Source organism: Cupressus sempervirens, chromosome 5, assembly GCF_028749045.1.
Source record: "Cupressus sempervirens isolate cs-2001-9-10 chromosome 5, ASM2874904v1, whole genome shotgun sequence".
Classification (NCBI taxonomy): Eukaryota; Viridiplantae; Streptophyta; class Pinopsida; order Cupressales; family Cupressaceae; genus Cupressus; species Cupressus sempervirens.
This window is the reverse complement of record NC_143122.1, coordinates 374,590,129-374,613,353: the sequence shown is the minus strand read 5'-3', so window position 1 is coordinate 374,613,353 and position 23,225 is coordinate 374,590,129. Positions and strand designations below refer to the sequence as shown.

Here is a 23,225-nt window from a genome sequence, read left to right as displayed (position 1 = left end):
AAATGCTCTTTCTGCCAGATTTCGATGGATTGGAAGCAACATTTGTTGGTTGAATACTCCAAGAACACATTCACATACCAAAGAATGGATGGTTAGGTGCATGATGATAGGTACAAGGTAGTCAACAACATCATTTATTATGATCAAGTAATCTTTTTTGTACCTGAGTCCAAGCTGAAGGAAAAACATCTAAAATAAATACACGAATCGCCCTTGGTCAGACGCCCGAGATACTTGGAGACCTATTGACAGATTTGGGAAATGATTTCGTGGAAAGGCCTTAAGAATGACATATTGTAGTACGTGTGAGAATGTTCCACTTGTCGACAAAACAAATCTGAGAACACCTTATTTGTGGGTCTTCTTCCACTGCTAATCCCAACCAGAAATTGGATAGCTTCTCATTAGATTTTATTATCAAGCTTCTTAAAGTGCAAGGAAACCATTTCATCTTCGTCGTAGTGGATCACTTGACCAAGTATGCTCATTTCTTTGCCATCTCCTTTGGATGCCAAGCAACTCAAGTGGCCAAGTTTTTCTTCTGTAAGGTATTTTGCTTGCATGGTCTTTTTTGGAACATAGTGAGTGATGAGGATAGCCATTTTCTTAGCAACTTTTGGATGTAGTTGTTTTGGATAGCTAGAATGAAGCTATCGCCAAGTATAAGCTACCACCTACAAACGGATGGACAAACAAAGATTGTGAACAAATGGCTGGAGTGGTAACTTAGGAACTATGTTTTAACAAAACAAAAAGCATGGATTTATTGGCTACATGCGGGAGAGTTGTTACAACACTACCTATCACATGTAGATAGGTACAGTGACCTTCAAAGCATTGTATGGTTATGAGCCTTCATCATTTGTGTATCTAGCACTAGTTGATATTTGTGCACTGAGATCGGAAGACTAGTTACAAGAGAGGTTAGATATCTTGAGATCGCTCAAGGATAACCTACAAAGGGCTCAAAACCAATAGAAGATATATGTTGACCGGTCGACAGTGTTGAGGTTGGTGATCTAGTACACCTTCGGCTTCAATAGTACAAAGAATCCTCCTTAAAGGCTTGTGGTAAGGAGAAGTCGAGGCCTTGTTTCTATTGGCCCTATAGAGTGGTTTGGAGCGTAGGTGAAGTTGCCTATGAACTGAAACCTCTTGAGGGGAGTCTAATTTACAATGGTTTTTATGTGTTGTGTTTGAAGAAAGTTGTTAGATAGTGTCATAGTGGCAAAGGAACTAACTCCCATTGATGAATACGGGAAACCAATTCTTGAGCAAATCGAGAACGTCAACTTCGAGAGAAGAGGCCGAGGTCATGCAAAATCAAGATCAAGAAATTTCTTGTGCTATGAAAGGATCTTCTAATCGATGATGTCAATTTTAATATATATCAGGCCCTTTTAGTTTTATTTGTTTAGTGTGTTGACTGTGTCGGCATCATTTGTAATCCTTCAGGATGTTTCTCCTAAGCCATATATAAGGTCGAGTCTATTGTAGTTGTAGTTATGCAATTTGAATTTTATCTGTGAAGTGTGAATTCTAGTTGGAGTTCTTGTTGTCCATTTTAGAGGTGAAAGATCCTCCCTATTTGGTTTCTACAATTTTGCTAGGAATATATCCTCACCCTATTCTGCTCTATTCTTAGTTCGAGTTTTTGTAATCTGAAGTACTATTATTATTCAATCTATTTCTTTTTTTGTCGCTTGTGTTTGGTGATTATCTATCTAGTGTTACCATTATTGATTATTCGAAGGTAACATCATCAATACCATTTTGACATCCTATTGCATACAATAATTGAAGGACAAAGATCGTACGACATCTTTTTTCACACATAACTATTGACAAAAGGGATAATTTACGCACCATACGACCTACACCATTTGAACATTATAGTCTTACATTCGTACAACTTTGATGTTGTAAAACCACCAATTTGTATAAGGTCTCATTGCAATGCCATAGGAAGGTATTTTGTCTTACCGTACATCCTTGTCACCACATTGTAGAGACGTACTATTCCCCTACAGTACGGACTTGCCACTCTACCGTATGGCCACTAGTACTCCCATATGTCGTATGACCTTTGTCATACCTACTATACATTCAATATTGAGCACATAGTGGGTTGGGATTAGTGAGGGTGTTTTCCTACACCGTATGGCTTGTACTTTGAAGTTTGTTCTCTTTCTCTCTCTAGTAACTACCCTACACCACTCTCGATCATGTTGTCAGAGTTGGAACATTACACTGGAAGTGGGATTAAACAGAGAGAATATAAAAGAAATACAAATCATTGTTGAATCTATAGCAAATTGAGAGTATAGAAAAGTATAGAGAGGATATAAGACAATTGGTATTCTCTAGCACTTAAGGGGTACTCATATAGACACACCATTAGAGAGCATTTGTAGATCAATAACATTCAACAATAGTCTATAGAAAAAACCTTATAACCTGATCAATATATCTATTTTGATTACTCACCATGCCTATAAGATAAACATATGCTATTTTATATGTAATGATAGTGCTATGACTATGTGATTATCATTATGGATGACTCGAATGCCTCTGATGATCATATGAATGTATGCAACTGTTTGAATCTGATTTTGAAGGGAAGGGCTTGAGTTGTAAGCACACGGGGTTGTTAAGGCTATATAATAGGGTGTACTAGAATGGAGCAGAGGATCTTTATGTCAAAGAGTTGAGAAACCCACTTACAATCGCTACCTAATTCAACAAGATGGTGTGTGCTTACTGGAAGATGTGGTAGGATGGGGAAAGTAGTTACAAGCATAGTTCAAAATCTCGTACTTTTCCACTTATCGGTTAGGCAAATAAAAGTTTTCTTGACAAATATTAGAGAGAAATCGGTAACTTCTCGAGAAAATATCGAGAACTTTAAAAATGAGTTAAATTTAATTAAAAATGCATTTTTTTTGTAAAATTCAATAAGTAGATGCATCTAATGAGTCAGTAAATGAGTAAACAAACTAAACAAGCTGATCTAGATATATATAAATGCAATACGTAACAAAATCATATCCTCGTGTGAAATGCCGATGTAGTTAGAGACTTTGAACTTTGAAGCAAACTACAAATAGCAAATTGTCTTTGTAAAAAGATAAGGAAATACAAATGTCAAGTACAATACGAAACTAGTCTACATCTTTCTCTTCCCCTTCTCAGTAGTTTTAGTAGAAACTATGAGAGGCATGGAGTCTCACGGCTTAGCTCTAGCAATCCTCTGTGATGTAGATGGTGCTGGTTTTGGTGCTTGCGCTAGCAATGACTCCACATCATCTGAATCTTCATTGTCACTGTCCTCACTCTCATTGCCCTCCTCTTGAATGTTTTCTATTCCTGGTGCAAAACCCCCCTCCTCCATAGCCTGCCTCTCCAAATCATTTATGTCATCCTCTATGAACAATGAAAGTTGCTCCTATGTTGTCCAATCACCAAAAGGATCTATGTCATGCAAATGAAGTGGCTCAACTGGTGATGACTCTACCTTTCTTATGCACAATTTAAGGTTATATTGCGCAAAGACAAGGTCATTTAGGCATTTCTATGCCAACTTGTTCCTTTTCTTTGTGTAAATGGCTTCAATTAAGCTCCAATTACGCTCACATTTGGATGAACTACATGGATGACATAAGATGAGAAGGGCAAGTTTTTGCAAATTTGGGACATTTCCACCTGAATTTTGTCACCAAGCATATGGAAGATTAATATTAAAGAGTTAGAAAGCAAGATGAGGACAAGTTTTTGTAGCTTAGTATTTATCTACTTATTATGCTTGTGAAAAACTCCTAATTCCAAATATTGTCCCTGGGGTAAGAGTGTGCCTACCTCTCTTTGCCATGTTTGAGGAGAATAGCTTTCCCGTTGAATGTTGATGCACTTCCATCTCGACCAAAATGAGGTCTCTCACCTCAATATCAAGTACCATCCTTGCATGCATTTACTGAAGCCCTTCGTGACTTCTCCATTGGGATCCTTGTATATTGGAGAGAAGCAGAATCAAGGGCTGAGGAAATATCCTGCCACATGAATGGGTTGGTGGAGCTGATTGCTCCACGTCCTATAAATAATTTTTCATATGGGCTCGAATTTTAGGTTGTTCCCCCAGTATTGATTTCTTATAGCCTCTTTGGTCCTATCTATGGCCTCATAAAGGGACCCCATTGGGGTTTGTTCCCCATCTACCAAGCAGAGAACTTTAACCAAGAGCTTTGCCACCTACAATTGAAACATAGAAAATGATTATTAATCAGAGAGTAGGCTTATAAATTAATGATGAAAGACTTGATTATTGAATACAAAAAAATTAAATATTCACCTTGTTAAGTTTCCTAGTTACCTCTACAATTTCTGTAGCTAGATAAAAATAAATGGCAATTAAAGACAATGTGTGCAACACTTTGTTCATTAGGCTTCTTTGAATAACTTGACTTCGGCCATGGCAGACTCACAAACATCTACCTCAAAGGATTCATATAAACAAAAACATTTTGCAATAGTAAAAAAATTGTTGCAAACCATGTGACTGTGGGTCTAATAATCCTCATAGGTGAAGTTTCTCATCAAGCGAATGACCCAAGGGTGATTGTAAATATTTTTTGTTATCTTCCTTGTATTCTCTACAACCGGTTTTACCCAATCCAATTTCCCTATATTCTCCAAAAAGAAGGTCAAAAATATGCATCGCATAAGGAGGCTATAAGAGTGTGCTATGCTTTCTTGTAAGATCAAACCCACTGCTACATATGCTGCTGCATTGTCAGTTATTTATTGCACCACATTTTCAGCCTCAACCTCCATCAGAACATTCTCTAGCATTAGAGCCAATGTCTCAGCCATCTTTACCTTGTCCGAGGCATCCAAGTATTTAAGAAAGACTATTTGATCCTTTCAAGAAACCAAAAAATTGATAAGGGCACAATTTCTTCCATTCGTATATCCATATGAAAGAATGGTGTAGTCATATTGTTTCCATTGTAATTATTACTTGTCAACCACATCTTTAGCCCTAGAAACAACATCTTTGAGCAATCTACAAGAATAAAATAAGAAATGACATTAAGTATACGATTGTGATTAAAAACAAATTACATTCAACAAAGATAAGTAATTTTGTAAAACTACAAAAGTATTAAAATTTGAAACAAGTAAACTAGCCTCCCATGCAAGTCTCTAGGAGTAGGTGGTGTGTAGCCCTTTCCTACTACTGTACAACCGATGTTAAAACTCCAAAAATCAGCACATTGAATGTCAACTTGCTAGTGCACATCACTATTCCATCTAGTACCCTCTAGTGATGATTGTGCTCTAGGTGTGTTTCTATGCACAAAATAACCATCAAGAGAAGATTTTTGTGGTCTACTAGAACCAATGGAAGTGGAAGATGAGTGAATGGTAGGTGTGTGTTTCTGTGGGCTAGGAAGAGAGCCAATCATGCCCTCAACTCTTGCTTCTTCATCAAGGTTGACTGGGATTCTTGGTCACAACCCACATCATTTCATTATGATCATTGGTTTAGCTCAGTCCAAAGTCCAAGCAAATAATTGAGATTAGAAAACAATAATTGATTCTTAATGGAGACATACCTTGCAATTTGGAAGGCTCACCTCATGGAAATATATAGTTTCTGATTATAGGAGTATAGTATTGAGGCTCATTATCACAGGAATATTTAATTAGCGAGATGTAACCCTTACCCTAATTTGTTACAACTATGGTTTTAGGTTCTCCAACAAATTAAGAAGGGGGTGTCAAAAGCAATTACTTTAAAATGAAATAAGTTCTATGGATACCATATAAGTGGAGGATATCATTTTTCTCATCGTAATGCTTGTCTTATAATAGATATATAAAATTATGATTATCTAACTCAAAGGAATGCATTGCTTTATGTTAAGATCAAGGATGATGAGCATCTTTGTCATGCACCATATTCTATAGCTGCTAGTGTTGGGTATATTTTTAGTTTTGTTGTTAATTATGGCTTTTCCAAGAATTGAGATTGTTAGGATTTTATTTTGCACATCCTAGTGCAACACAAAATGTAATAGGTTGCATTGCATAACTGTTTTTTAAATTAGAAGAGGAGGCTCCCTATAACAATGAACTAACCTAATCTAAACATTGTGCACTTGTTATTTACAATTTGGATAGTTTATTTAGTCTATCATGCTCATGCAGAAAAATCTAAAGGTGCAATTTTTGATTCACCTAGAGAAAATAATTGTTACGGATGCCAACTCAAGATAAAAGATATTTTACGTTTTTATCCTAAATATGATCCCTCTAATTACCATTATTGTACTGTTCATCTAAAGAGAAATTGAGTAGTAGTACACATAAGGATTGAATAAGCTTGTTAGTAGTGGCATGTCATGATGGTTCAGTTGTGTTGTTTTTCTTGCCATCAAGGTTCGAATCTCATGGGGGATGATGTCCCCCATTTGTGGCCTCACCAGTTCATAGCTCCAGGTCAAAGCATTTACCCCTCTTAAAAAAATGATTAAATCAAGATTTTGTGTTTTGAATCAAGGAAATGGTACAAAAATACAATCTCAAATTCAAGCAAGATTATAAAGTTTGCAAACTTGCTCAAAATAATCTGATCTATCTCAGCATGCATATACAAGATGTTATGAGATCAACACAATGGGTGTATTGTAATGAACCTAATTTGAAAATCTGTATAATTCCGAATATCTCTTGATATGTAATAATTTAAATTTTTTCAACAGAGTTCCAAATGAACACAACAGATCATAAGGTAGAAAAACTGGTATTATTCAGAATCAGTTTCCAAACATCAATGCCAAAAATAGCTGAAATGTTAGCCAGGAGAGAGTACAAAAAATTACTAAGTGCCAAAACTCTTATAGCATTGAGATCTTCTCTACCACTCGAGACTAGCAAATGATACAATTCATAGTTGTGAATGAACTCGTTCTACAAATTCCAACTGTTATTTTAAATGAGTAAAGTTTACTAGCCCCGTGATGTGACTCTGATGACCAATGGAGAGTTGGGACAATATTCATGTAGTTGCAAACCTGGTAGGCACCTCCTTATTGCTATCTGCATGTTATACATGGCATTCCCAACGCATCCTAAAGCAAGCAGATGATGTGAGATCTACAATTATGTTAGCCTGAGTGTATCCTCCTGTAGCATGCGTTTGGGGATTGGATTCCACTGGGATCGGGACCATGCATGTTCAACCTCAACTGTGACTTCAAGACATCACTATGGTGGTCACCAAACATATACATGCTCCCTTTTGCGCTTGTTGGGAATGATAAGCATACACGATAATCTCTAGGGTTTTACACGATGCCTATCTTCCTAGATTGATAAGTGAGTTGCAACTATACACTCCACATAATGAACGATATGTTCTCCAAGTATACACCAACCTGCAACAACACTACTGAGGATTACGCGAAGATTGTGGCTTGGAATAAGAAAGAATTAAGAAGAAGGGCTACGTCCTATTCTACTAGGGACTAGGGTTTTCGTCTTACCCACAACTCAATCAAAATACCTTACATAGGGAAATTTCAGTGTTCGACTCCCAGCTCCTTCCAAACATCTCCCTTAATTCTAGTTCCTCCCACGGAAACAAGGAAGCATTACGCTTCCTCTCATGTGAGCATTACACAACCAATAGAGGGAGTTGATAACAGTGCTCCCAGAATGCATGGGAAATGATTCACAAAGGCCACGTAAGCAGGGGCCTCCACATAGGCATGGGAAGGAAAGAAATGCGATGAGGTGGAAGTTAAAAATTTGAAAGTTATTTCACTTCCACACTCAAGTCACCCCTTTAATATCAGACTTAAGCCTATTGGGGTGAGGGATAAGCTAAGTGTGGTGTCAAGATGATTAATTGGAAGGTGGGGATATGATAGTACACCCTTCTTGGGAGTGTTTTTCCCAAAGCAATCAAAGGGCTGGGTGCTGAAGAATCTGGTCACCTTCCCAAGTCGTGTCTTTAATCAGCAAATTGGTCCATCTAATAAGATACTCTTTGATGACTCTTCTTTTTAGTTTCCTTTTCTTTTTAGTTTCCTTTTCCTAACGTCCAATTTGTTGTGATGACGAAGAAACGAGCATACTTTGTTAATCTATCTACCACCACAAAAATACTATCTTTACCTTGAGCTTTCAGAAGCCTGGTGATAAAGTCCATCGATATACTCTTCCACTTGTCTTCTAGAATAGGTAGAGGCCGGAGTAAACCGGCAGGATGTAGATATTTTGACTTGTTTTGTTGTCATGGAAAGCACTCCCTGTATGAGAAATATAGTTGAGAAATATCAAGTTTATCTGGGAACATGATAAATGAAATGGGCTTTATTTCCATTGTTATGAAACGAGACTCATCAACACTAGAGCATATTTATGTCATCATCGTGACATAAGAGATTTTGGTATGAATAATAAGAAGGTAACAGTTATTGTGCGCTCTATTTTTCTAACATTTTTCACACTATTAGCATTCATCATCCAGTTACGAATTGATGGGTCAATAGATATATTTACCAATTACAATTTAGTAAGGGTTTGAATTTTGATAATAGAAATAAAACATTACAATTTAACCATCATTCTATATCATTGTTTACATTTAGAAACCAGGTTAACAAAGGGAGCTTCGATATGATTAATATTCTTCTAGGAGTTTGCTTCAAGATCTCTCAATTTTTGTTTAGATTTTGCAGAGAAGATGACCTTGGTTAATCAAAAGATTGGGCTCACATATATGAGCAAAACAACATCCCTCGTGCCTATATTTTTTAACAAGCTTTATCAAGTTACATTGTATACATTCAACAACCTTCACTTTTAAGAAGTTACTTTGTTTTGCTGAAATAGAAGTTAATCGTGTGCTTGCTAAATTTTTACATGTTATCAGACTTGGCCTTCAGGAAACAATAAAGAAGATCAAGATGTTGATGAAAATTCTATCATCCCCTCAATGGCATGCATTGGATAGATTTGAAAGACTATACAGATTGATCTCAATGTAGATACACTTTGAAGGACTCCTCTTTATTTGACAGAAAATAAAGAAGATTTTAATTGTTAACTTCACTCCCCTTTCTCTTTGTTCCCTCTTCCCTCAACTTCCCTTCTCTGATTTGGTTCTAAAGTCAAGGGAGTCTCTTTTGTACGCAAATCACTCTCTCATTTCATACTTATGATATTACCTATTTGTAATTGTACATGACAACACAAAATGTGGGCAAGGGATTCAATTTCATAACAATCAGTGGGTGGAAGGGTGGTTCATTTTGTGACTGTCAATAGATAGTCTAAATTTTTCAATTCTTTATTTTTCAATAAAATTGAAGAATTTAAAGTTTCTTTTTTATTAGATATAAGAGTTTCAGAAAACAAGAAGGAACCAAATAGTCACCACAAATAACAACAAGGAGCCTAAGCCTCACCTCGGAAGAGCCGTATCAGTTGTACATCAAGACAAAAAGAAGAGAAGATAGATCATCTAACTAAGAACATCATAGTTAATATCCATCCAAGCAGTCCATCCTAAGGGACCCTCCATCCAAACAATACTTTTACTTTTTTGAAACTGCGTCAACAAGAACAAATCCTCTTTTTTGACATTCACGTTCTTTCTGATTTCTCTATTCAGCCTAATACAAGCTTGCTCAAAAGCCTGTAAATCATCCAGGGTTCTTCGCCACTGGTATCCATGCTTCAACTCATAGTAGAAAAAGGTAGCATACCCATCCTGAAGGAACCTTCTAAGCTTATCCCTCTCAATCAACATAGTAGCCTGAACAATTTAAAGTTTAAAGTTTTCCACTGTGTAGAGCCATTTATCAATTAAAGTGGATTGATCAAACTTAAAATTATGAATTGTATTCTTTGAGGAGAGTAAAAATATGTTTATAAATGTTAATAAATTACAACGAAAAGTCTACACTTAGAATTGGACCATCAAATGAACTTACAAATTCTTAGTCTCAAGCTGAAGAAACTTATTTCAAAATTTAAAAAATAATATAGCTAAATATAATATATTAAAACTTAGTTATCATTAAAATATTTAAATTCATATTATAGATGATCATATATAAGCAATGAAAACAAATAATCAATGTGTTATTCTTATTCTTATTATTATGATTTCAAATATATACAATTAATAAAAACTAAAAACTAGAAACTACTTTAATATTTTGTAATCTAAAACATATACTTATGAATTTAATGAAAATATTATTAATCTTTTAATTTGTTGTTTAAAATTTGTTAATAACAAAACCACTCAAATAAATTATATAGTTATTGTATTGTAAAGATTTATTATAATTATCTTTGCTAACTAATTACAAGAAATTAAATTTGTTTTAACATAGGTTTATGCTTTGTATTTTCCAATATCGCATTTTCATCATTGACACATTATTTCAATTTGATACATCTTTTAGCATACTTTACATATATTTAGCTAAAGATAGGTATGTTAGGCTAATGATTTGCAATTATTAATAATAATAAATAGTAAAATTATGTTGCAAGGGAAACTATCACAAAAACAAATATTATACATATGTTCATCTAAAGATTAGCATGCTTTACATATATTTAGCTAAAGATAGGTATGCTAGGCTAATGATTTACAATAATTTATAATAATAAATAGTAAAAAAAATTTGCAAGGGAAAATATCACAAAAAAAAAAAAAAAAAAAATATATATATATATATATATATATATATATATATATATATATATATATATATATATATATATGTTCATCTAAACATAGGTGTACTAGTTTAGGCTGAAGCAAAGATTAATTATTATTTTTTATGATTAATTGTTATGATTTGATTATTACTTATGCTTGAGTAGATTCAAACCCCCAAGTCCTCCCAAATAAGAGGTTCACTATTTACCATTGTGTTGGATGATCTTGCCTATTTATTGTGCATCTTCTTTATGTTGTATTTTTTCTTCCATTTTTCATATCTTAATTTTCAACATTTGGGGAGGATCCACAATATTTGAGGCATTTAGGCTTCCCTTCCATGTTCACCCATTTTAAATTTTTCTTTGTCTTCATGTGTTATTCATTGGATTCAAGCTATGGGTGGCCACATGATGGTCTTTTCTCTCCTTAGAATGTCTCACACTCTACTCTATGTAGCATGGTCCATTCTAAGGGTGTTTCTTATCTAATTATCTTTCTATCTAACTGTATATTGGGAAATGATGATCAATGATATGTCAACACTTACCACATACACATTAAAAAGGGGATCCTAAAATTGGACTCCCTTTCGACTAAATATTATTAGCACAAACTAAAGTAAATGTGTTTCCAAGTTTTAGTCTTCCCCTTTTAAGCCAGAAGTCTTAAGTATGAAAGTTAGTGTGTGTCCAAGATTGATGTCTAAGTATCTTTTAGGTCACTTACTTCTCGATTTTTTTGAGTGCTCTACTTTCTTTGTTTTCTAGTTCCCCCTTGCATTACCTTTACCCACCATCTAAGAAGGATTCCTATTTTTCTAGCGTGCATGGGGTCTAGGTGATCTATCCATGGTTGGGATGTGTTCTGGCATCCTCTCAATGAGAAGTAAGTTACTCTGCATTTCATTTTTGCTACCTTTCCCTAACATTCCATGTCCCATGGATTCTAAGATTTCAAGATGTTTTTCCCCTTGAGTGAACTATATTGAGTGCATATCTAAAGAGTAAAGTTGTGACAATGATTAACAAGGTAAGAAGATGATTATATCATGCTAGAAAATGCCTACGAAGTTGTGGATCAAAGCTAGAATGAATCCCATCCAAATTTATGGAGATAAGATCAAGTGAGCTACGAGGGAACATGAATATATGGGTTGTTTGATGCGTACTCATGGAAGTGAAGTTGTTTTGTTTTGCTTCTTGTTGTTTAAACTAGAGCCAAACCTTGGTCCCAAGGATCAAATGGTGTGAACATGATGTTGAATGAACCATTTAAGGGCTTATACTCAATAAGACATGCTCAAGATCTAACTTCGAGGCCATCAAATTAAGGTGAAAGAATGAAGAGTTGTTAGATGTGCTCTAGTCTGGGGAATGTTGCTAAGAAAGGGGTTTTTCATCCTAAGGCAATGAAAAAGGCCACTTCTTTGGAGGCTTTGAAAATAGAAATTCAAGTAACTCTAAAATGTGAATATCCTTCAGAGATGCTCGAAAGATACTTCCAAAAAATTTAGTGATGGAAATGTGAACCCAATATAAAAGAGATGTAGTGTTAAAAACTTTAGGCAGAAAGTGAAAAAATGAAGTGCGCAAGCTAGTAGAAGGATTACTCCTCATTCTACAATCTTGGATAGAAGAAAAATGGGTTTGCAGAAAAGCTAAGTTACTTTCTCTCACTCCTGCATACATTAACATTATCAAGTATGTCAACTAGATCTGGGTCAGCTTCTCCTATGCCTTCAAGGGGTAGGGTTGCCTCTTATGCCGACATGGCCGCATTTGAGGTAGGTCTTCATGGCATTGCTCGAGCTGCTCATTTCAAGCCTTCTCATCCTCATGAAGTTTCCCCTATAAGTGTATCAAACCCTATAAGGGTACTTTTAGACTTAGATACAATTGATGATATTTATAGTATGGTAAAAGAGCTCTCTACCTTTGCTGCTATTTTTCACTTTCTGTGCTTTTTGCCCTCTCTTGCTAATCTTCATGCTTGGATCTCCAAGCATTGCGAACCAATTTTAGATTGTGATGTCCACATCTTTTTGATGGCTAAAGGATTTTTCATCTAGTAAAGTTTAAAATTCTTAAAGATAGGAAGACTATTTTGTGTGATAATAGTTTTTCATGGCACGAAAGATTTTCACTTATGGCCAAGGCATGGCATATGGATTTTGATCCGCTTATAGAATCTTTTAACAAGGTTCCTATTTGGGTCCGAATTCTAAATCTCCCAATGCATCTTTTTTCTAGATTCTGTTTATGAAGGTATTGGGGATGCCATCGGTGATTTTTTATATGTGGACTCAGACACTTCAGATATTCTCCATTTGACGTGTGCTCAAATTCTTTTAGAAATGGCTTCCCTAAGAAGGTTTGTTTGGAATCCTCGAGAGGCTCTTGAGCCCAAATATTGGATTATGAAGGTATCCATTTTCGTTGTAGAAAATGTCATATGACAGGTCACATTGTTGCTCATTGTGATGCTACGAAGACTAAATCAAGGCGACCACCTTCCTAATGCTCAGGGGCCTCTTTTGAACACTATACAATGGTTAAGTCCATGGATGCACCTCTAGATCCAGTGGATGATTCCTCTGCTAATGATCATTCGGTGCTAGAGATAGCAGAGGATGTTTGGACTCATGGTTAGGTCCGTATTCCTTCTCCTACCCTTGCCCCTGTATTGGATGTTCCTTTTGGTCCTATCAGGGCCAGGACCCTGTACCCTCTCTTGCCCCTGCCCCTGTATTGGACATTCCTCCTAGTCCTATGGGGGGCCAACTAGCTATGAGCTCTTCTAGGGAGATCGTTGTTGCTTCTAATTCCCCTAGGCTCCATTGTTCAGTTTCTTCTGGGGATTGGATTCTTGAGGCAGCTAAGGTGGATGAGGGTTGGACTGCAGTAAAAAGAAAGAAATATAAGCCATCTGGTCCTCCTTTATAAATGAACCTCTGATTGTGCAAGGGAGGCTCTAAATCAAAGGGAAAATCATGAGCTCCATTGTAATATTTGGCTCTCAGTTTGGTTTTTTTCCCTTCTAGCTAGATCTTTGGTTTTTGCTGGTGCTAGGCTTTTCTGTCACCTTGGTTACCCTTTGTTTGGGTTGTGACCAGTTTCACTTTTGTTTGTTGTATTTTTTTGTTTCTATACTTATTGAAAATCTTTAGACTTGTACAGGGTTTTAGGCACCCTTCAAAACATATTTTACTTAATCAAAAACATTATCAAGTATGTCTACATTCTGAATTCTAAAGCAAAGTAAGACACTTCCCGAAAAGCTAAAACATTTATGTTGTTAAGTGATTTTTAGTCATATCACTTTACCTTAAGTAAAGTAACAGAGATTTCAGGAATTTAATATTCTACACAGAAATGAACAGAAAGTTTAAATAGTTGATACTCATGGATGAACTTAATTGTGTTCGTGTGGCACCAACGCTCTAATTCCTATACCTATTTCATCAAAAAAAATTATTGGAATTCTTTAGGATAATTGAGAGGGGGGTGAACCAATTATCCAAGGTCCAGATGTACAATTAAAACTTTTCACAATTTAGTGAACCCACATCCATAAAACATTTTCATCATGCATGCATTCACTAGATTATGCAATCACTCAAACTTATAGGTTATTGTCAAATCAATATGCAAAAACATAAACATGAAACATAACAGATTCAATAACACATTTGACACAATGATTAACATGGAAACCCAATTTGGGAAAAACCACCAGCAACATGCTACTAATTCTCACTCTTCTAAAGTGATGCCCTGTGAAAGGCCAACCTTGTTAAAGGTTACAATACACATTGTTAAATGTGACCTAATTAAAGGATTTTAATCACCCTATTAGGAGTGAACCTCATTAGAAGATTTTAGATCATTCACTTGGAATGTCACCTAGTTAAAGGATTTACAAATGACTGTTAGGTCAACCTTAATCCAAAAGATTTACCCTAGACTAATAAAATGATTAGAGAGTACTAGTAAGGCTTAATCTGATAACAACTTACAACTTCATTTGTAGATTACAAATCTTTATTTTAGTCCTCCATTTTTCTTGGCTTTCACACTATTCAACTCTGATAGCTTGTTCACCCTTCAAGAATCCATACCCTTAAGCCTTCTTGTTTTTTTTGCCAATGCAATCTCCTCTCTTACGTCACTGAATGATGTGAATACCCTCGACTCCTTGTCTTCCTTAGGTTCTCACACATCAACTCTTGCTTCTGACCAACCATCTCTATAAATAGAGAATTATGATTTTTTTGTTCATCCTCCATAGTCCATTATAGGGTTAGGTTAGATTAGATAGGATTCAAAGAATCTAGCCCTCATTTCATTTCATTCCCTTCTCGAAACTTCTCCTTCAATCCTCTTTGAATTCACCTCAAAATAGTTTATCTTGAATTTTGTGCCATCAGCTCATCAATCTTATCTTCCACACAGTTCACACAATCCAAGAAATCAAACTTGTCAGCTCAAATTCATCAAATTCTTGATCTTTCTCATAATGCTAACATTCGACATTAACTGGCTTTTGATGCTTGACACATACTACATTGTTCGACATCCAATATCAAAACACTTAGTACAAACTAAAGTTTATTGGTGCTCAGCATCAACTAAACTTAACTTGGCTTACACTGTGCCTACACTGACTTTCTTGGCTCCAACTGATTTTCTTCTCAGCTTGCACTAACTTTTCTCGACACCTACTATCCACTCAGTCAAACTTGGTAGAAAAACTTCATTTAACTTGTTCTTCTAAACATACTTTGTGTAACCAACCTTTGTAACCTTAAGTAGATTATCAATGCACTATAATATCATTGTCTTAACTGATTCTTGTACTCCTTTCATATCATAACTCAACCTTTCCTCTAGGTGCTATTGTTACCTCATTTATTCAAATCCTCTTTGTCAATCAAACAAATTATAGTACTTAAATCATATAAGAAATTGTCTTACTAGCAAGTAGTAGGTTTGACATTGGTGGCAAAACAATGAATGAAACAAATTTATCGTACTTGTATCAATCTATTTTCAACATTTCCTATAATTGGTTTCTTCAAGTATATTTAAATGAATATTTATCAAGAACTGTATCATGTGCAATCATAGAAAATGACAATCAGAGCTGCTAGTTACAATAATTTAATTGGCTTGGAGAGTGAGTTAAAAGAGCTTACAAACACATCTTTCAAATTCTACGATTTGGGTGATCTTCATAGAAGAATCAATTCTCAACCTATTCACCCAATCACTCAAAATCTTAAAGAAAGAAGACTAGTTGAAGCAACTAGTTTTTCAATGGAAATTCATGCACCTAAGCTAGTGAAGGAATGCATAAAGAGATACAACACAGAAACAAAGTAGATTTTGTTTCCCAATCAATCTATTCTCATCTCAATCAACAATGCACTAATGTAGGTTGCATTTGGTATTCCTATGAAGGAGCAATATTGTGATGTTGATTTTGGATCTTCCGTGTCTATGTTCAATGAGAAAATGACCGTTAGATAGGAAGATATGTAGAGGACATGGTTCTTGACTGGGTGCTCAAAGAAGACCAAAATGTCAAACACCCTCTTTGGCACGAATCTAAAAAGAGAGATTGTGGATATCCTTGCACTCCTCCTTAGATTCAAAGAAAAGGAGAATATTTTGAAGTTCATTGAGCACCATTACTTCCTAGTGCAAGCAATACATGTTGACGATATGTAGATTGACTGGGCACAGAGCATCTGTGATGAGCTAGCCTCGTGGTTGAATTTAGCCAAAGGATTCAAGTAGTTCTATGAATCCTCATATATTATCTATGCATTAGAAACTCACAACTTATGGCCTGACCTCCCTAGCATCCTGAACTATGATGAGTGCATGAAAATATATGAATTTTACCCACATTTGTAGCTGTAGAGAAGTTATGATGAGTATGTGGGGTTTAATGATGCCTTCACAATGAGGCTATGCCAAGAATTGCAAGGATGCCCTCAAAGGAGATTTTCACCAAAGGAAATTTCATCCATAAGCCAATTTGGATGCTCATTTATCCAATTTCCAAGCTTCTCCTATTTACAAATAGGAGCTTACAATGACTTTCCTAAGAGGTTGTCGAGGTATTTAGAAGACAAGGTGGTTTTACTTGAACAGTGTCTATAGAACCTTGAAGTGAATATGTTGTGTTCTAATGTGAAGAAGATTGTTGGGAATCCCTTTCCTATTGTGGTTGGTCAAAATTCATGTGCTTCTAGATCAGATGCACATAATTTGGTAAAGAGCTTTGAAAAAGCCATTAAATTGTTATACTATGAGCTTTGATGAAAAAATTTGAAGGGATTCAAGAGAGTATGGTGAAGGGAGGTCTCTCTTTAGTTACTCATGAGGAAGAGCAAGAATGGAGGGGGAAATGGAGATTTATATTTGGAAGAGAGGAGGTGTTTTGGAAGTAGAGATATCGAGTTCAATGGTTAACTAAGTTGGATGGTAACACTACATTCTTCCATAGGATGACTTCGAGACACCAAAAGCAAAATACCAATACTAAGCTCTTTGATGTTAATAATGTGGAACTCACTAATTAGGAAGATATTAAGACTTGGGCCACATAGTACTTCCACAAAATTTATAAACCTCCCCTAATTGAAAAGAAACCTAACACTGAAGAAGCTTTTCTTAGTGTTATCAATACAATGATTGGTGAAGAAATGAATGAGGACTTGAATAGAAAGGTTTTAGATGAAGAAGTTAAGGAGGATGTAATTTATATGGGAGATTATAAAGAACTAGGACTAGATGGTTTTCCCCATTCCATCATTTAGGAATTCTGGAAAATCATCAAATATGATTTGGTGTACACGGTTGATAACTTTATAAGGATAGGTAGAATCCTCAAAGAACTAAATCAAATTTATATTTTTCTTGTCCTAAAAATATATTAACCTACCTAGGAGGAATTTAGGCCAATTAGTCTATTTAATTCTATTTATAAGATCCTATCAAAGGTGGTGTTCAACTACATAAAACCTTTCCTTGGCAAATCTATCAATCCTAATCATAATGATTTTCCAGATTCTTGATGAGGTGATAACTACCCATGAGGTTTTTAATTCCATGGAGAAAAGTATAAATCTAGGTATGGTGTTGAAGTTAGATATTTTGAAATCTTATGATAAATTTAGAAGGGAGTTTCTACTAAAAAATCAAGGAAAAACTTGGATTTGGAGAGAGGATAATTATGTTAATTAAGGCTATTATCAACTAAGTCAAATTTTTGGTCTTGTCCAATGGATCACTAAGGAAGTTCTTTAATTCTATTAGATTTATTCACTAGTTTTATCCCTTATTTCCATACTTATTTATTATGGTGGAAGAGGTCTTGGGTAGGAACATCCTTACTATGGCTATTCACGAGAAGATTCTAGGAGTCAAACTAGCTACTTCTTTGTCACTAGAGACTCTACAACAATTTGTTGGTCACACTTTTTTGTAAGGGATATCTTCTATAAGGGAAGAAAAATATTTGAAGAATATTTTAAATTAGTATTTGGAGGTTTCTAGTCAGCACATAAAATATCAAAAGACCAAGTTGTATTTCTTTAACATGAATATTAACCTTCAACAATGCCATAACTAGGGAACTCAACTATCAATGGGCTTCCCTTCTTGACACAAACCTTGGTCTCCCCATTACTATGAAAGAAGTCACTCCTGAACTTTGGAATGTTGTGGTGGAAAGAATGCAAAGGAAACTTGTGGGCCAAAAAGGTAAGGTTCTTAGCAATGGTAGGAAACTCCAACTCATTGATGCATCTCTACAAGAAATTCCAATGTATTTTTTTTCCATGTTCAATATTTTAGGCCCCTTCAAGGATATCTTGGGAAAAATACAAATAAACTTCTTATGGTCAAGCGATGAGGAAAAATTGAAGATGAGCCTGGTTAGTTGGAACCAAGTTTGCAAGCCAAAGCACAAGGAGGGTTGAACCTTAGAAAAATGGTAGACCTAAATAAGGCCCTTATAACTAATATTGGATGGAGATTATCTAAAAACTCAACTGGATGATGTAGAATTATTAGGGCTAAATATCTATAGGGAAGGATATTTAACCAATGTTTGTACATTGTTGACCTCCCAACTAGATCAAGAATCTGGTTAGATATTGTTAAAGGAAAAAAGTACTAAAATATTATAAACTTTTTGTGGCATAATACATTTCTATGCTACAATTTTCTAATTAATACATTACCTCTTTGTGTAGTCCACTTTTCTCAACTCCTTAATCTCAACCTTTTATTAAAAAATATAGTAGTTAGGAAGATTTAAAGTAGTATAAGTCTTGTTGTTGTTTCACCTAAAAGTGTTGAGAGGTACCATCTTTAGTTTCTAATTTAAGATCTACTTCTAAAATTGTTAGAAAAAAAATAAAATCTTAAAACCCTTTTTTGGTGGCTTATATATGTGCACTTACCTAATAGTAGAAAATGAGCTTTCCAAAGTCAAATTTTGAATAAATAGTAAAAGAAATCTCTCTCCATATAGAAATGCTTATATTCATCCTTAATCAATATTATTAAATTTAATTTTCATACTATTCTTCTCTTTGTATCTATTTTCATAGACATTAAAAATTTGGCACGTTAGAAAAAAATCATGATTCTGAATAACCAAGAAAATGTGTGAGGCTCTCATTAGATTCTATATCTTCTATTAAAAAAATAGTAATTAATTTATCTAAAAAATCAACTCAATAATTTATTATTAATTAAAATGGGAAGGGTTTGGACCCATAACAATTAAAGTAACATTAAGTCTTAAACATACAACCCAAAGGATCAGAGTAGTGACCCTACCAAAAGTCAATCATAACTAGAACTAGCAACTACACCTGCATAAAAACAAAAACTTTAAATTGAACCATGCTGGGTAAAACCAAATACCCGAGTCATCTAAAAGATTTTTCAAACAAACTAAGTTTCCACTAGCATATAGCATGAAAAAAAAACTTTCTAACCTATAAGACCATAGTATACCAAACCAACAACCACATTTAAACACTGCACCACACGAACCAGTAAGTGCCATCAAGCAATAAAACCCATAGCATTGGGAACTAGAACCCAAAATCAACATGAGTTAGAAAAGAAAAAACCAACTCCTTTATTTTATACCTTGAACTCAATAAAACCATAGGAGATCACTTATTGTCATTCCTCCTTTCTTAGAGTCTCCTCCTTCCATTTTCTATTTGTCTCTCTCTCCTCCAGCTATGCCTTCAAACTCCATATTTCCCCTTCCATCTTGGTCAGGGATTGAATTATCTGGGAGGCTAGATTATTAATTTTCTCTCCTAGTTGGGCATGCACATTCTTGATAGACACCAAGGCCTTTAGCATTACATTCCTCTCTTCCTCGTGCGGTACTTTGTCCTTGATATCCTCCACTTGTTCCTTTATCTTCTCCAAGCTATTGATCTTGTCTCCCATCTCTTGATCCACTTCCCACGTGACTTCATCCCTTTGACTAGTCATCCAATCGAAAAAAATTCACTTAGCTTCAGTAATTGCCTCTAGCCTATTAATCTTTTTGTATGTTATATGCATTTGAAAATGAAGCCACCTATCCACCACTTTAAATTCATTATAACAAGAGCTCATCTCCATAGAGTGGAGGGTTAGAGTGTCCAAATAAATTGAGGCATCATCTTTTTTATGAACCACACTAGGAGAGGGCTCTCTAGACACCTAGGGATCATCTAAGTAGCTTGAATACACCATGGGGGAGGGGAGGTACATTGTAGAACCCAAGGAAAGAGGAGTAAAAAAGTAGGACATGGTGTCTAGGGTCCAATCAGTCTTAGTGGCTAGGGATCCTTACTTTGAATCCTCCAAACCCTCCATGGTATCATCTTTTTTATTGGAAGGTCATTCTTTTTTTCTTGGCTTTATGGGGAGGAAGAGTCTTAACAAAAAAACTTAAAGAATTTTTGGATGTAAAAAGAGTGCAATATTGTCCCATTTTGGGGGAAATGACCTTGAAAATATTATTATTAAGCTCATGGGAGGACTGAAGGGTCATATTCAATTGGAAATCATAAAGTCTAAGTAAAAGCCCTTGATGTTTTGGCAGGGACTTTACATTTTTCAACAAACACGGAAAGAGATGAGTAATCCGAAAAGAAAAAGAAAATAGATCATTCCTATGAAAATGATTCAACATAGGGAAACTATGGGAGTAGATCCTTTTGACCTTCCTTCTGATGCAGAGCCAGACCTTGGAAAACTCAGGAGGAATCAGACACTCAACTGAGTTGCATCAAGGGGCATCTACAACCTTCAGGATCACACACTAAAATCCAACATCACAATGTATTAATTGAGTTTCTTCATACACATTAAAAATGCATATACTATCTAAATCCATTCTATATACTTTTCCATCCACTTAATCCATTAAACAAAAGTTTTAAAACAAATTGCCCAGAAAATACATTCTTTCTGCCTCTTGGATAGACCTGCACTCAGACATGAATAACTTTCGAACCAAAAAATATTTACTCAATCCAACCGTTGAGATTTGGAATAACTAAGCTTAAAACAACATATAAAAATTTGAGAGAATTCTAACGGTTTAAACTTGAGATATTGACCACGCATCAGAGTACATTTTTTATGCAAAATATTGCTTCTTCTTGCTGTCTCTAGATAGACCTGCACTCAGACATGAATAACTTTTGAACCAGATCAAAAATCTCCGATCGCGCTGGTGAAGATGGGCGTAATTAGGCCTATAACAACATATCCAAAGCTCATCAAAATCCAACGGTGCATTTGGGAGATATTACAAACGCACTGAGACTGATTTCTGCAAACATACCGAATTCAACCCAAAAATAAAAACTTGTCTTCTTCCTCTCTCTTCCTCTCTAAAAACTGACTCCCTAAATAAGGAATATGAAACGTCCCTATCCAAGAATAGGAGACTGTTTCAAAAATTATGAATATTCCTGCTGCCAACTATCTGTCCTTTTTTAGGATATGATTAGATTCTTAAATCATTGCACACTATTAACTCCACTAAAACAAACACACATGGTCCTAAGTGGCTATATTTGGAGAGTTTATCATTTCACTCCTCCATTTATGCCACCACGTCATAGGACATTATTTGAAAACATAAAACTCTAAACTCACACACACAAACATTTCAAAATTTAGATTTTAAAATCAAAACTTTCTGATATTTGCTTTGTACCCTGCATTTTAGTCATATTGCAAGTTGTCTTTCTGTCGCCACCAAACTTCCTATTGCAAACGTGCTCCTGCACCACCTTCACAAGTGAAAATTTGCATGAGAACCTTCACTAGGGCCTTCTAAACCCCTTCCATTGCCTCTTTGTTAAACACATGATGCAATTTTGGGATTTTTTTACCCGACTTCCTAAACCTCACCATAGCATCTTTGAAAGAGATTTTGATGTTTCTCATAATCTTGACCCCATCCATACTCAACCAAGGGATGGTAGAGATGGACTCTAGGGTGATGACAAAAAAAACACAACCCAACATAATCTTTCAACCATCCCATGACTCCATAATTTTTTAAGAAAGCTCTAGATTATAACCTTTCATGTCTATGATATAATTTTTTATATTGTCCTACTCAAGGATCTCTCAGAGCTCCTTGTTATTTTCGTACTCTCCCTATTCATCAGGCTCTATCTAATAAGGGTCTCCTCCTATCCTTTTATTCTGATTGAAATAGTAAAAACACATTGCTTCAAAAACTAACATGCCCACAAATGGAAAGATGACCAAACCCAAGCTTTTCTTGGTAGTCACATTAAACTATAAAACTGAAATAGAAATCCAACTCATAAAAATGCTTCACAAAATGGACCCCGTAAAAAGTAATAATGCAAAGTTTATTAACGCGTAATTTATGTGCTATCATGAAAGATCACTTCATACACCTCCACCAGGATGGATAGAGAGTCATCCCAAATTTTGAACCCCTTAGTATATTTCCACATGCTCGTCAACCTATTTGCAGCATGATTTCCCTCTTGATAGGTGTGTTAAAATGACACCTCCTCTAAGTTTCTTAACACGTGTTTTATTTTTGCAATGACATCTCTATCATTCCAACCTATCTTTGCCACATCTTTTTAAATATTTATGTTTTTTGAAGCATCCCCTTTTATGATTACCTTTTTCACATTTTTCCTAGTCAGCACAAAGACCCCATCGTAAAGGGCTAGGAGTTTAGCCACATAAGTAGTCTAGACCCCAAACTTGACCAAGTAAGATGTCAACAAATCCTTTTTTGAGCTTCTCAAAATGTCACCCCCACCTACCTACTATTTAATATTCTTTCTAATAATTGATATCGGATTACTAGTACTAAAAGCTCTCAAGTTATCCAACATGCCCCATTGACTACCAACCTCCCTATCATAGGAATATGATGT

At 35.2% G+C, this 23,225-nt stretch overlaps 1 protein-coding gene across 10 annotated transcripts in view; it reads left to right on the top strand.

Annotated features, from left to right (window-relative positions):
- The window catches only part of LOC149556318 (phenylacetaldehyde synthase-like), a 177,488-nt gene that overhangs the window by 119,746 nt on the left and 34,517 nt on the right, over positions 1-23,225 (top strand). For 4 of the 10 annotated variants that reach the window (XM_089830562.1, XM_089830569.1, XM_089830566.1 and 1 more), the window contains one exon: positions 8,942-9,354. The exons of 5 other annotated variants lie outside the window; for them this stretch is intronic. In XM_089830562.1, the coding sequence (XP_089686688.1) occupies positions 8,942-9,056 (115 nt within the window). In that variant the 3' untranslated portion in view covers positions 9,057-9,354. Of the gene's footprint in view, positions 1-8,941; positions 9,355-23,225 lie in introns of those variants that run through there. One more of the 10 variants, XM_089830565.1, reaches the window with a different exon arrangement.